The sequence below is a fragment of the Phodopus roborovskii genome, unplaced genomic scaffold (genome assembly GCF_943737965.1).
Source record: "Phodopus roborovskii unplaced genomic scaffold, PHOROB, whole genome shotgun sequence".
NCBI lineage: Eukaryota > Metazoa > Chordata > Mammalia > Rodentia > Cricetidae > Phodopus > Phodopus roborovskii.
The window spans coordinates 4279096-4294777 of NW_026126599.1; the positions used below are offsets into that span (position 1 = coordinate 4279096).

The 15682-nt window shown below is 46.3% G+C and overlaps 1 protein-coding gene across 1 annotated transcript in view; it reads left to right on the forward strand.

Moving 5' to 3' along the window:
* The window catches only part of Sdk1 (sidekick cell adhesion molecule 1), a 920228-nt gene that overhangs the window by 677430 nt on the left and 227116 nt on the right, over window positions 1–15682 (forward strand). Inside the window, exons 9-13 of the mRNA XM_051205538.1 lie at window positions 1472–1666; window positions 3180–3296; window positions 4429–4596; window positions 7722–7824; window positions 10962–11138. Of these exons, the coding sequence (XP_051061495.1) occupies window positions 1472–1666; window positions 3180–3296; window positions 4429–4596; window positions 7722–7824; window positions 10962–11138 (760 nt within the window). The remainder of the gene's footprint in view (window positions 1–1471; window positions 1667–3179; window positions 3297–4428; window positions 4597–7721; window positions 7825–10961; window positions 11139–15682) is intronic.

Genomic DNA, 15682 nt, shown 5'->3' on the forward strand with positions numbered 1-15682 from the left:
ACATCATTTTTACTTAGGGAAAGTAAGGAACAAAAGCACGTAAACTCTAGAGCTAAATCTTAGTGTCTCCTCATGTTTCCATGCCCACTGTCTTTCTGGAGTTTGTTATGTCATATGGGTTTGGGCTGGTTCTCTGTAGAGCCTCTTTGCACACTTAGCTCACCCTGTCTGGTTGAGTATGGTCCTCTTGGACTCCAGGAAGGTCAGACAGACATATTCCCCAGGGGGGCCTAGCCCTGCACAGAAGCTGCCTGCAGAGGGCCCAGGTGTTCCCTACTCAGAACTGGGCTGCCCCAGGCAATGCAGGGCCATTGTTCATCAGCCCTGAGCTATGTGACCTGACTTCTGCCATGGAGGAGACGGGCTTCAGAAGTCCACACCCAGTGCTTGGGCTGCCAGCACTTCCTTCCATGTACCACCTAGGTTTTGACCCTTGTAAACCTGTGTTGATGTCCACCCTGGAAGCCAGGCCTTGTTTCTCAATGGGACACCACATACAAGGAAGAGTAGGCAGGGCTCTGGGGTCTGAGCCTGCCTGGTTCCCTAGTCCTTTTAGTACCCTGCCATTACCTTGGGATACAGGTACAGGGCTTTTGTACCCCATCTTCCTGAACTCACGTAACTTTTTTCAGTATCCATAGGTGGACATACATTCCCTCATATGTTCCCACCTCCTTTAATCAGGGCATCTCCAAGGCTTTTAAGTCATTCTTCTAGCAATACGGACATGCCTAAAGGTCACTGGAATCCATGGGCTTATTAATTGTATGAGGAGGTGTTTGAAGTGGCCCCCAGCTTTGTTGTTGGCTGTGGTAATGATGCTCGCACTATCCATAGAGCCCTTGCCATATGCCTGGCAGTTTTACATGCAAACCTCTCAACTCTTCACAGCCTTTGATGTCGACTTGTTTCACGGCTGTGACTGAGTACCTCGCAGATGCAACTGGCTCACAGTGTGGGGGTACAGTCCGTCATGAAAGGGAAAGGGGTACAGGGCACAGAGAGCATGATGGTCACATGGCATCCACAGTCAGGAAGCAGAGAGAGATGGATGCTGGTGTTCAGCTTGCTTTCTCCTTTTTTCTCAGTCCTGGACTCCAGCGCATGGGATGGTGTCACCCACGTTCACAGTGTGTCTTCACACTTAAGTCCACCCCATATAGAATCTCCCAATGACCCTAGACTAGCCTTCAGAGCAGGGACAGAATCAGAGCTACCAACTCTGGCCTAAACTCAAGGGCAATCACAGTTAAAATCTTTCTGAGTGCAAACCAGGGGACCATGGCCCTCGCTCATTCCTGCTTCCTCTTCAGAACACTTGGTGTAGGTTTTTTCGTGTAAGATGAGGGGAATGTCCCTAATAAATAGGTATGGCATGAGAAGGTTGCCATATGAACCTCTGAAGCTACTTTGCCTTTACTCTACTCCAGAGAGCTCCTGGAGTATAACATTTCCCTCCATTCCTATCCAGGAGTTCCTCTTCCCACCCTCCAATGGTACAAAGATGCTGTCCCTCTGAGTAAGCTCCAGAACCCGAGGTATAGAGTACTCCCCAGCGGAAGCCTGCACATTCAGAAGCTGAGCCCAGAAGACTCTGGAATCTTCCAGTGCTTTGCCAATAATGAAGGAGGGGAGATCCAGACCCACACCTACCTGGATGTAACCAGTGAGTAACACACCTTAGCATGGCCAACCTTCTGGTCAGAGCTGCCCACTTTGCACAATACACAGGTGGTAGCATCCTGTCAACTCCTGAGATGATGAAGGGACAGAGCCCTGTGATGAGGGGTGAGCTAAGGAGAAATCTTCCTTTTTGGACAAACAGAAAAGTATTCCCCTCCCCCGACAGAATCAGAAAGACTATCCAGTATATAGTGCACTCCTATTCTTTTTCTTTTGATCTTTTTCCTCCATTTTAAAAAGTATTCATTCTCTACTTTAGTTTTATTGAACAATTATAGTTCTTTTGTGGGTTTCTTTTATTATCCCATTAGCAGAAACACCTTGGCACCCTGTCTTTGAAAAATAAAATAAAAGTGCAGGTTCTCGCTGTATCTGTGGGTTTTCTTTCTAATCTCCCACAGCTGTAACATTGTTCTTCTGAAATGAAGTAGAATTTAGTGGTTATGGAATTGCACCTTTCAAGTTTGCCCTTTTTCAGAGGCAAAGTGCTGATATCTCCAGTGTGAGCACCACTGGGGGTGTGGCTATGCGTGCATGGGACTGGTGGCTCCCAGCAGCTTGTGAAGAGAAAGTTGAGTCCTTAAAATGCACATTTGTATTTTAGTAAACTTGGGAGGTCACTGTCCTTGGCCCTTTCCAGGAGTCACATTTGCCCTCCACTGTAGAGCATAGGAAACCAATCTTGTGCTAGGCATTTGCAATAATATTGGATGTTGAAGCCAGAAACTGAGTTTGTATCCTTTAGGATTATTTTAAAAAACCCACCTTAGCTATGACCAGGGTGTTATGATGCGGATTGACCAGGTAGTCTGAGTTTGTTTGTTTTTTATTTGTTTTTCTCTAAAGGGTCTAGTAATAGACACTATAGACTTTAGGCAGGGCGGTCTCTGTCACAGCTACATAGCACAGAGGTGTAACCTTGCAGGAGTGAATGGGAGTGTTAGGTGAGGTGTCTGGACCCCTCCACCGTCACCCCTCTCCCATCACATGGAGGAGAGGCAGGGGCTTTGCAGCAGTGTGACTAGTCTGGAACACTGAAACACTGGCTGCATTTTATTCCAGCACACACCTGTCTCATCTCTCTTACTTGGGGCTGTGAGGCCCTCACACTGCCCACCATTCCCCATGAGCAAAAAGAAGCTACAGCATGGGTCAGGGGTTCTTAAGCCTGTGTGTCAGCTTTCAGAATGCCCTTCGGAAGTGTGAACATATTACCCCATAGTTGATACAGACTGTCACCTAAAGGACAGAGCCAGTTGGTTTCTGTAGATAAATGTGTTTCCTAGGCCCCTGAACTTGGCAGAGTACCCACTTCCCATTAGGCACCCAGTACCAATGGGTGATTCCTAGTGGCACAGGGTAGGAGCCACTCCAGAGTGACTACTGTGTTTTGATTTAGTGCCCTTCCCTCTGATTGGTCCTGCAAGACCTGTGTGGATTCCCAGGCAGGCTTCTCAGACACAGAGTCACAACTCATAGTTAACCTCTCCCCACAGATATTGCTCCTGTCTTCACCCAGCGTCCAGTGGACACCACAGTTACCGACGGAATGACAGCTGTCCTGAGGTGTGAGGTGTCTGGGGCTCCCAAACCCGCCATCACATGGAAGAGAGGCAGGTGGCTCTGCAGCTGCATGGCTGGTGTAGAAAACACTGGAATGTTGACTGTGTTTTTTTTTTTTTTTCTTCTCACTCATTCACTCAGTGAAGACCAAATAGCATTTATTGAAAGCCTCCATCCACCAAGGGCTAGATGCCAGAGTGCAGTGTAAATGAGACAGGTGGCCCTGGGCTTCTAGATAACTTGGGGACTGGTGAAATGGTTCAGTCAGTAAAGTGCGTGGGACACAAGCATGACACTGTGAGCTCAGTCACCAGTACTCATGTAAAATGGGCTCCTCTCATCCTGGCACAAGGAAGGCAGAGGCAGAGGGAACCCTGGGGCTTGTGGCCGGAGAGTCCAGCCCATTAAATGAACCCCAGTTCCAAGCCATAACCCCTGCCTTAAAGAAAGGGGGGGACAGCCTCTACATATGTTCACACCATGTACATGTGAACTTGTACATACACACATGTGCACCTGCGCGCACACACACAAATACCTCATAAACCAATGGTTCTCAACCTGTGGGTGGCAACCCCTTGGGGGTCAAATGACCCTTTCACAAGGGTTGCCTAAAACCATCAGAAAATAAGGTGTTTACACTACGATTTATAACAGTAGTAAAATTACAGTTATGAAGTAGCGGTGAAAATAATGTTATGGTTGGGGCTCACCCCACATGAGGAACTGCATTAAAGGATTGCAGCATCAGGAAGGTTAAGAATCACTGCCATACATCCATACTACTTTTTAAAAAATTGGAAAGTTGGTGGGAATTAGAGAGTAGTAATAACTGTGAATATGGCTCTCCTTTACATACACCCGCAGTGGGTGCCTTCTGCCCACTGGGGCTCCTGAAGATATTAAGCCCTAGATGTGAAGTAAGCATGAGAAATGTCATCCAAAGATAAGGATCCCATAGGCAAATCAGAATCTGATTGACAAGACCTCACAGTGCTGGGCAGTTAAGAGTTCCTGGCGCTGGCGATCCTGCCAATGGTGTGAAAATGAATGCTTCAGCTATGGTGTACAAAGAACGTTCACTTTGCTTGGATTATTATCTTGCCATCCGTGCCAGCCACCCTCTCCTCCCCTGCCAGCTGCTATACCTCTAACAACCCTCTCCTCTCCTCTACTCATCAGGGAACCTCATTCTGGCCAGTGGCTCAGTCCGGATTCCTAGGTTCATGCTGCTGGAATCTGGGGGTCTGAGGATAGCCCCCGTCTTCATCCAGGATGCTGGCAACTACACCTGCTATGCAGCCAATACCGAGGCCTCTGTGAACGCATCCGCCATGCTCACTGTTTGGAGTAAGGACCATTCTCTCAGAGCCTACTGTTAATTTTGCTCTCAACGCCCTGTCATCTGTGTCCCAAGGATGTCAATGTCCCTTAGATTTTCTCACTTGGTTCAACGAAAATGATTATTTTTACAACTAATTTCTAGAAATCTGTTGAGTAATTAAATGTTCTGTTTCTGAAAGAATAATTAGGAAACGTATCCAGAGATTCAGTGGTGCTATTTCAAGAGCCGTAACAGATTGACTTTTTAAAATCAGTAGACTTATTATACCCAGTTGGCTAGAATCGCTAAGCAATGTTTTGATTAATTTTATAAGAAAATTAAATCAGTCATTGATATCCTAAAGAAAATATTTTAGAGACTAAGGAGATTGTTCAGTCACTAAAAGTTTCAGCATGCAATCATGAGGACATCAGTTTGGTACCCAGCACCCACCAGGCATACGCTTATATTCCCAGTGTTATAGGGACAAACACTGGAGATTCCTGTGGCTCACTGGCAGCCAGTCTCATCTAGTGCTCCAGGTAAAGTGAGGGACTCTGCCTCATGAAATAAAGTAGAGTGAATGGTTAAGAAAGACCTCTGGCCTCTGCATGCACGCATACACATGCATGTGCACTCACACGATGAACATGTGTGCACACACAACAGAAAGTATTTTTCTATACTCTCTAGTATCAACTACATAAATTAAATAGGGATATTTCTTGTATAGTAGAAGCAAACAGTAGGGATGTCTTTGCTCCTCCGGTTTTTGTCATCCTCAATGTAGGTCACTGGTCCTTAGTAAACAGAAAGAATTGTTTTCTGCACCATGATTACTCAAACACCAACTGTCCCCTGCCTCTAGTGTAGCGGTTCTCAACCTTCCTAATGCTGAGACCATTCAGTACAGTTCCTCATGTTGTGGTGGCCACCAGCCATAAAATTACTTCATTGCTACTTGATAGCTGTAATTTTTTACTATTGTGAATCATAATATAAATTCCTATGTATAGGATATCTGATGTGAGACCCCTCTGAAAAGATCCTTGAACCTCCAAATGTGTCATGACCCATAGGTTGAGACCTGCTGCTCTAATGCCTAAGTACCCTTCCTTTTATTATCCCAGGCAGTATTACTAAGCAGCTCATTTCCAAACATAAAAAACTGTTGTGCCCTGACAGTCTCCATAAGGGTCATAAGGGTCTCTAGTGAGAAAGTTCAAACTCCAATAATATGTGAAGGTGCAGTCAGTTATAACACACACACCTACTCATATTTGACATTTTCTGTCATACCATCACTGTACATCTTGATAAATAACCCTTTTAATGGAAGGTTTAAGATTCTTTTTCTCAATTAATATGTACATGTAGGAGAGTGGAGGGTATGCACATGAGTGCAGGTACCCTCAGAAGCCAGGAAAGGGCTTGCAGTTCTCTGGAGCTGGAATTACAGGCAGCTCACATGGGCACTGGGGACTGAACTCAAGTCCTCTGCAAGAGCAGTATGTACTCCTAATTGCTGAGCCATCTCTCCAGTTCCAATTAACCCTTTAAATAAAGAGTTTTCCTTTTAATTTATTTAAATTCCTACAATATTGGCAAAGTTCTACAAAGGAGGTTTTGTTATATTTAGAGGTTGGAGTCAACCACATTTGATGCATAGGGAAACACATTAGCTTCACATTTTCAAGCATGTGGAAAAGGAAAAATGTGAGGTCTGGCTCTCCACAAACCACTCTCCAGAAAGTTCTGTGGATTTGTTGAGGATCAGTGTTAGGACCATGCTTAGCTAAGTGACAGTAAGTCAGCTCAGTGGCCTGTAGAGCTATCCAGGTTTCTCAGTCAAGCCACTTGGAACAAAGACCGAAAGACTAGGAGACCTTTCCTGAGACACAGCTGGCAAGCCACCATGCTGGGCCTCGAGTGCAGCCCTGGGGCTCACAGGTTTTAGTTCTGCATATGGCACCAGAGTGGTGTCCCCTGGCAGGTCTGTGACAGCATAGCACAGGCTGACTGTGAAGAAGCTGGCATCTTCAGTAGTAGCTGTGGGTTCTGGGATCCTTAGATGTGGGACAGCCAATGGGTTCAGCCTCTCACCAGCTGTGTGGTCCTAGGCAATTCACAGTAGGCCTAGACATCCATGCTCAGGCTCAGGAATTAGGAGTAATGACGGCGTCACAGGTTTGCTCTTCATTAAACTAATCTGCACAAGTGAACGTACCTTTCAAAGTCCCAGGTGCTGTGTGGACACTAGAACATTTTAAGACAATAATTAGCAAAGAATCTTGATTTTTATTTATATACAATTAATTTTATGTGTATTCTTTTCCAGTACCAGGGATTAAACCTAGGCCCTTAACTGCTGAGCTAAGTCCCAGCCCTCATTTTACTTTTTCTTTAGAAACAGGATCTCCGTGTGTTTCCGAGGTTGCTCTTCAACATACCCTATAATTTGCTGGCCATGAACTCACCTCAGAGCCCAAGCTGGCCTTGAATTTGTAATTCTCCTGTCTCAGCCTCCCTAGTAACTAGAATGATATATTTTAGGCCAGAGAAACAGCTCAGACAGTCGAGAACTAACTTACAAGCACGAGCACCTGAGTTTTATCCCCAGAACCCACAAAGAAGAGCTCGGGGCCATGGTAATTGCCTGTCATCCCATGATCAGGGAGTGAGAGACAGACAGGAAGATACTTGGAGTTCACTGGCCAGCAAGCCTACACTACTTGGTGAGTTCCAGGCCAGTGAGAGATCCTGTCAGGAAAACAAGGTGGACAGGTCCAAAGGAACCGCCCTTAAGATTGACCTCGCACATCCTCAAACACACAGAGAGACATTACAAAGAGTCCAGACTATCCTGCAGCAGGGGGCTCCCTAAGCATTTGCACAAGGGTCTTGCCCTCTCTCTCCTGGAGAGTTTGGAGACCCAGGATGCCTTGGGAGTGGGCAGGTTAAGTGACTTAGCTGCAGCACAGAAAGGCTTATTTTCTATTCCCTGAACATCACTGAGCTTCCATTTACACCAGTTTTACCGAAATAAGAGAGAATTCAGAGGCTTTGATGTCAGATGACCAATTCATTACCCCCTGAGGGCACAGACTTGCACACTGGTGATTTCATCAGGACACGACTTGTGTTGTTTCAGATCGAACATCCATCGTTCACCCTCCAGAGGACCGCGTAGTGATTAAGGGGACGACAGCCACCCTGTGCTGTGGAGCCACCCACGACCCTCGGACCACTCTCCGGTTGCTCAACTATTCTCATTCTTTAGGACTTGTTAAGATCCCTCGGGTTAATGAAGGGAAAGTTGAGATGAGAAGAGAGAGTTTTGGGGTCTTCCATGTTAGCAGCCGATCCCTGATGATGGCATCTCCCAGTGGCAGGATCCATCATTAATCACGGGAATCCGTCTTTCATTCCAGCCTTATGCATTATTTACAGTGGGCTATGCTCCACTCCATGGCTTCAATACAGCCTTTTGTGATTTTCCTGCCAAGGTTAATACACTGTCTGTAAACGCTCTTGTTGGGGACTGATACTTAATGAGACAAAAATCCAGAGGGATGGAATAGGATTTCAGTGGTGTTGACATGGGAGCCCTGCAATGCTCAGGAGGAGTTTTCCATCCTGCAAAGATGGTGTTTCTGTATACCAGGGAGAAGAAAGGTATGTGGGTGTCCAAGGTAATAAAAGAAGCTCAGAGAAGGGAACCAGGAGGCTTGGAGATTCTCTAATGCCAAGCAGAACATCCTGTAGACTGATGATGATAATTGAGACACTTGGGTAAGGCATGTGGCTAAGTTATAGAGTGCTTGCCTAGCATGCATGAAGCCCCAGGTTCCATCTCCAGCACTGCATACATTGGGCTTGGGGGCGTATGCCTCTAATCCCAGAACTCCAGAGGTAGAAACAGGAACATCAGTAATTGAAGATTGTCCTCAGACATGTGATGACTCTACACCAGCCTTGGTTACAGGAAACCCTGTCTCAACACAAAAACAAAAACAAGCCAGGCATAATGGTACATGCCCTTAATCCCAGACAGAGGCAGAGACAGGGGATCTCTGTGAGTTGGAAGCCAGCCTGATGTGCATAGCAAGTTCCAGGCTACCTAGGGCTACACAGTGAGACCCTGTCTCAAAACCAAAACAAACTAATCAAAATCCAAAAACAGGCCACTTCAGGTAAGGGCCTGACTGCAGACAGGTGGCCCTCAGCAGTTAGCTTTCTGTCAAAGAGCAGAATAGTTGTGAGTTTTCAGACTCAACTCTGAAAATAAATGAATGGGTGAGATGGAGAGAAATGCATCACACAGCATCCTCCTCCTGCCTTGCTTTTAAAAGGCTGCATTTAACCAAAAGGATGGAATCAGAGTTGAGCAGAGGGGATGGCTGTGGAAACATGCACTAAGAACTGGATTCACAGGCTTGACCCTTCAGGGCAGGTTTTTGACAAACTCATTTCTGCATCCCCACCTGACTCCCCGGAGTCTCCAAGACTGGAATACAAGTGTGGGTTAATTACAAGAACAGTAAATGCAAAGCTCAAAGGAATGCACAGGAAGCAACAAATTTAAAGGTTACCTACGGGGGGAGGGGGGGCTGGGAGACCTACCCAGAGATCTCTTTCACACCTAGAGAATCCATCCATTGTAAAAGTGGCAGGGTATGATTTCAAACAGTGCTCTAAGGTCTCAGAAACATCCCCTTGGATGGTCCCTTTGAAGCACAGATTCCCCCTTTTTTGGGAAGAACTTGGGCCATCCCTACTTCCAAGGGCCCCAGTCTAAACAGGGCAATCTTTCTCTTCGAGCGAGCTTTTCACAGTTGGCTCTTGTATTGCAGGGTGACCTCCTGTGACTAATTCACAAAAGTTTGTACTGTGAATATGCAGGGCAGAAAGGGCCAGTACATTTTGAAAATGTGATCAAATTATTCTAATAAAGAAAAACCAGCACTTTCATCTCATCCAGCTGTCAATAGGGGCCCTGCCCAGGGACATTTAGGGCTGGACAGGCTCATAATTGAGTCTATATTGGAAAAGAAAAATGTGCTAAAATGGCCATAAAGATTAAGTAAGGAAGAAAGGTGACATCAGAGACAGCCTGCCCAGAGTGGTGAGACTTCAGCAGGACAGTTATAAGAGCACTGGGCTTTGCTCAGGAGGTGGGCTGCCTCTCTGGGGGCCTTAAGCAAGCATTACTGAGGCAGGGGAACTGGGTGGCTGCAGTAGGTAATCGCTGTGTCTCTGACCCAGAGCCCCTAGCTCCCAGACACACTCAGACAGATATTCACAGTCATCTTCATTGTCATATTTGGGGATTTTGTTTGTTGTATGTGTTGGGAGTAGTACTTCTGTGGTGTGCTTGTATACAGGTGTGTGTGTGTGTGTGTGTGTGTGTGTGTGTGTGTGTGTGTGTATGCATGTTCCCAAGTGCATAGGCATATACATGTGCAGGTGCCTGTATACCTGCCTGCACATACAAGTGGAGGCCAGAGGTTGATGCTGTTGATGGATCTCCATTTCATTTACAGAGGTGAGGTCTTTTGCTAAACCTGACTCAGCTAGTCCAGCAGCGAGCTTGCTCTGGGAATCCCATCTTTTCCTCTGAGTGCACGGATTATAGGTGGACACAGTGCCCACTCAGCAGGTGCCAGAGAGCTGAATTCCAGGCTTAGGGCTTGTACAGAAAGCACTTTGTCCACTGAACCATTGTCCAGATCCTCCATCTTGTTTTGAGACAGGGTCTCTCATGTAACTAGGAGCTCATCAGTTAGACTAACCTGGGGGTGGGGGTCAGTGATATCTTCCCTCCATGGATCTACCTGTCTTTGTTTCCCTTGTGCTAAGACTACTAGTGTTCACCATCATCCCAAGAATTTTTGTGTAGATTCTGGGAATTAAAATTGGGTGTTTTTGAATGAAAGGCAAGCACTTATCAACTAACTTAGCCCTTTAGCCATCACTGCCCTATTTTAGTCACTGAGTTATCAATAGCATTTGTATATTGTCCAAGTTATCTGCCTGCTCCCCACCATACTAAAAGACTCACCTTTTTAAAAGATTTGTGTGTGTGTGTGTGTGTATGTATGTATGTATGTATGCTACATATGTAGCATATGTGCAGTGCAGTTGCCCAAGTAAGCCAGAAGAAGGTGTCCAGTCCCCATAGCTGACCTGGGTGCTTGGGTCATCTGGAAGGGCAGGACACATGCTTAACCACTGAGCCATTTCTCCAGCCCAGAACTCACCTTTAAAAACTGTAACTCAGTAATTTTTACTTTGTACTCCAATTCACCTACTGTTTGCTCTTTGCTGTCAAGGAAGGGCCGGGGACCCTGCTCCTGTAGGTTTTGTGATGAATTCTCTGCTTGGCCCACAGCTACGTTTGGAAAAAAGACAACATGGTCATAACACCATCCAGCAGCTCAAGAATTGTTGTGGAGAAGGACGGGTCCCTTCTTATTAGCCAGACGTGGTCAGGGGACATTGGGGACTACACCTGTGAAATTGTGTCTGAGGGAGGAAATGACTCCCGTACGGCGCGGCTGGAAGTGATGTGAGTACTGAGCCTCTCCCTGTCTCTGCATTTCTCAGCCACACCCTCCCACAGGACCACTATGGCATGCCCACACATTGTCCCAAGCCATCAGCCTGAGGCCAGCACATCCCACCATTCAGCTGTGCATGGTGACATGGCTGTTCCTTTTTTCCTTTTTTTTTCCACCATCAGGTGTGTGTGCACATGTGTGCACACATGTTTGGAGGGGTGTGTGTGCATATGTTGCAGATGGGGTGAGAGGTTAGGAGGTCAGAGGTCAACCTTGGGTGTCATTCCTCAGGAGCTGCACACCTTGTTTGTTTGAGACAGGGCCTCTCATTTTACCTGGAACTTTCCAGTATGGCTAGTCTGGCTGGTCCAGGGAGCCCCAGAATTCTCCCTAGTGTTGCAATTTAAGCATGTGCTACCACATGCAACATTGTTGTTTGGGTTCTGGGGAGTCTAACTCATGTCTTCATGCTTACAAGGCAGGCACTCCTTCTTATAGTTTATTCCTCCTCCCAACTTCTCCCTTCTCCCTCTTCCTTTACCTCTCCCTTTCCCCATTTATAAGGCTTCAAAATCAAAATGTTTCATTTTTACACAGACGGTTTGACCATAGGTCATTCATTGTCCCCATGGATCCTTCACATTTCCTGCACAGACACGCCATGTCATAAAGGATGCTTACATCACTGCCATTGAGTAATGATGAGTTCCATGTGATTGTGAATCAAAGTTTCTGAGGGGTGGAAATATCAGGTCAGCCTGTCCAGAGCCAGAGCCAGGCAGCCAACTAGACCTCCAAGTTAAGTCACCTCCAGACCACACCCCCATTAAGTCTTTGGCTTAAGAAAGCTAGCAACTGCTCCATTGCTTCCAATCCAGACCTCCCTGTGTTTCTGGTTGGAGCCATCAATAGCTGCTGTGTTCTTCTTTCTCAGCTACCTCTCTGCTCGCAGAGCAGGAAGCTGAAAGGGAATGTCCACTTTTCCAATGTGTATGTAGTTGTTTTATAAAAAACGTGCCCTCCCAGAAGAAAATCCAGGAGCACATGAGAACAAAATACAATCAGCAAAGAAAGACTCAAAGCCTCACAGTTGCCAGTGCAGGAGCCAGCGCATGATGCTCATCTGTCCATCTATTCATCTGTCCATTCGTCCCTGCCACTGTGGTGAATGCTGGACCATCAGAAGTCAGCTGTGAGAGGCTTTTCTCACAGCTCTGTCCCACCACAATGCAGGAAGGATTCTGAACACAGAGAGCAGCCCCTAAAAATAGCATCAGAACACTTTGCACCCAACCAAGCTTCATTTATCTTTGAGTCCCCAGTACCTGCTGAAGGGATGAAGAGTGAAGACAGTATCTGCAGAGAGCCATGCTAGGCCTTCTGTGTATGTCCCGTGCACTCAAGAATGAACAAGCACAAGATCCCTGAATCAGGGGACTTTAGAAGGTTAATGAGCATGCTGGGGAGGGAGGTGACTTAGCAGTTAAAAACACTTGCTGTTCTTGAAGAAGACTCCAGTTCAGATCTCAGTACACACATTGTCATCTCATGACTGCCTGTAACTCCAGCTCTGTGGCTCTGTGGGTAAAATGCTTGTCACACATGCATGCATGCACACACCAAGATTAGATCCGCAGCAATAATATCAAAAGCTTAGAACAGTTTACACTTATATTCCCAGCACTATGGAGACACAGACAGGTAGACCCTTGGGGCTTGATAGCCGGGCAGTTTAGCAGAATTGGTTAGCATAGGTTAAATAATAGGTGGTGTCTCAAATAATGGGGTAGAGAGTGACTGAGGAAGAAACCTGATGTCAACATCTAATTTCCACACGTGTGCGCGCGTGCACGCGCGCGCACACACACACACACACACACACACACACACACACACACACACGGTGTATGTTAGCATGTTAATGATTTATAGTGCCCAGTCCAGAAAGCCCTTCTGTACATAACAAAACTGAAACTGGAACAATCCCATTCTACTTCCAACTGCCCTTTCCGGGTGACTCCAGTTCTCCTTAGATGCTGGGCACCTAAGTCACCGTAGGTAGCCATGATGAACCTGGAGTCCAGGGTAGACCCTGAGGGCATCCTTGGGGCCCATTTGGCTTTGGACAACCAGGGTCTCCTTCATCCCACCTGTCAGCATTAAAGTCCTCAGATCACTGAGCTCTCTCTGTCCCACCCTGTCCTCAGGCCCCTGCTACCTCCATATAGCATGGCGTGTGTCTTCTGTTAATGTCACCCAAGGGCTTCTATATCCTTTAGTATGCAGCCCCAGGATGGTTTCCTACTAAGTCACAGGTGCTTCCTAATTTTGTCCTGGCCCATCCTCCCTCATAGCATCAACCACGCTATGAGAGACAAGGCTACAATCTCAAGCCCACCCCTTCCAGAAGTCCCTTAGCCATAAATGTTTCCATTCCAGGTGCCTGGCATACAAGAGATGCTCAACAAACGCACACAGGCAAGTGGGACTGCATTAATGAGTATATGTTTTAGGCTGTTTGCTGACTTCCACTCCTCTCTTGCTCCAGGCTGTGTCTTAGGAATAAACATACAGCCCCCACTGTCCATCAAAAGCCCAGCTCTACTGCCCCCACTCAACTCGTGATTTTAAAAAAAAAAATCATTTTAATGATGCTGGAGAACACAGCCCGTGAATCTGCATAATTCTCCATACTATTCTCATTTTTAAAACTACTTTTGAGAACTCTTAGATCATCCAGTCTGGGTATCAAATAAATAAGTGTTAGCAGTTCATAAAGGCTCCGTCAGCAACGGCCCAATTGCATACTTCCAATACAGCACGTCCTTTTTATTCTGAGCTGTTTTATGTTCTGCTGATTTACATATCTTCCCCACTATTTACTTATTTGATTTCCTCTAAGTAAAATACATTTTTCAGCAAATGTTGCTGTATGTATAAAATAATAGGCTTTCTGCAATGGTGAAATACCTCATAGCTAAAGATAGAAATATTTGCAGATCTACGATTCAAACCAATTAGGGTGCCACAAGCTGCAGAAGTGATTCGCAAGGCTGTTGGCCCCTGGGAGTTGCTGGTGTAATAAACACGGTGCTCTTCCAAGTCAGGATGAATGGGGAGAGGGGTACATTTGTAGATCCAAAGAGCTCTTGGAACAGGGGAGATGGTTCAGTCAGTAAAATGCTTGCCAGGTGGGTACGAGGACCTGCATATAGATTTCCAATGCCCTTATGAAATACTGGTCATGGTAGCATGTGCCTGTGATCCCAGATCTGGGGAAACAGGGATGGGCCAGTCCAAGAGCTTGATGGTCAGCTGAATTGTTAAGCCCCAGGTTCAGTGAGAGACCCTGTCTCAAAAAACAAAAACAAACAAACAAAACAAGATGGTAAGGAACAGTGAGCTGACTCAGTGAGTACAGGTGCCTGCCATACAAGCCTAGTGACCCAAGTTCAATCCCCATACCCGACAGAAAGGTGTGAGGAAAGAGTGCACTGTACACAAGAGTTCTCTGGCCGCCACATGAACATGTGTTGCACACATGCACACATACACATAAACCACACACACACACACACACACACACACACACACAAAGATTGGGGACACAGCAGCACCAGTGATGGCCAGAGTGTTCATAATAGTAACAATTCAGGAATATAGAGCATCACATGCTTCTCAGAGAAACTTCTAGTCCAGCTCTGCCATATTGCCATGATTACTCAGATAGCAAATAAATAAATAAGAAAATAAAATGAATATTGCCAGAGGGACTGAGAAGCACTTAGGACTGAACAGTAGTGTCCTTCAAAAACATAAGAGAGCCTGATTCCCCCTTTCCCTCCACTCCAGTTAAAAGACACTTTGCTGAATACAGGAATTAGGGCTGGGGAGACAGATCAGTTGGTAAAATCCTCACCTTGCAAGCACAAGGACCAGAGTTTTCTCCTCAGGACCCACATTAAAGAAAAAACAGGCATGGTACTGCACACTTATAGTTGCAATGCTGGGGAGGCAGAGACAGGAGGATCCTTGAAGCTCACTGGTCAGCCAGTCCAGACTAAATGGTGGAAAAGACCCCATCTCACAAGTAAAAATGTCAATAGCTCCTGAAGTACAGTATTGAAAATTGACCTCTGTCCTTCATATGCGCGCGCGCGCGCACACACACACACACACACACACACACACACACACACACAATTTATGTATTGAGAATATTTGAAGTGGCCGTTTAAAAGATAGACCACCCAGAGGGGATGTGGTCACACTCATTTGCTCCATGATTGACCATTTCAGTACTAAGCGTTGTCTCTGCTGGAAGCTGGCCGAGTGATGCTGACAGGAGCCCATGACACTGGTAGAGCAAGGCTGCTGACTGCAGCAGAGCCAGGCTGTCTGGGGGTCCTGTCCACCTTACTGTGAGACTTGGAGCATGTTGTCTTGTTCCTATACTTCAGTCGGCACGGCTTACAGAATGGAAATGGTGGCACTAACCTCACAGGACTGTCATGGAATGGAACCAGTCAGTGTTTTTCCAGGCCTGTATTGA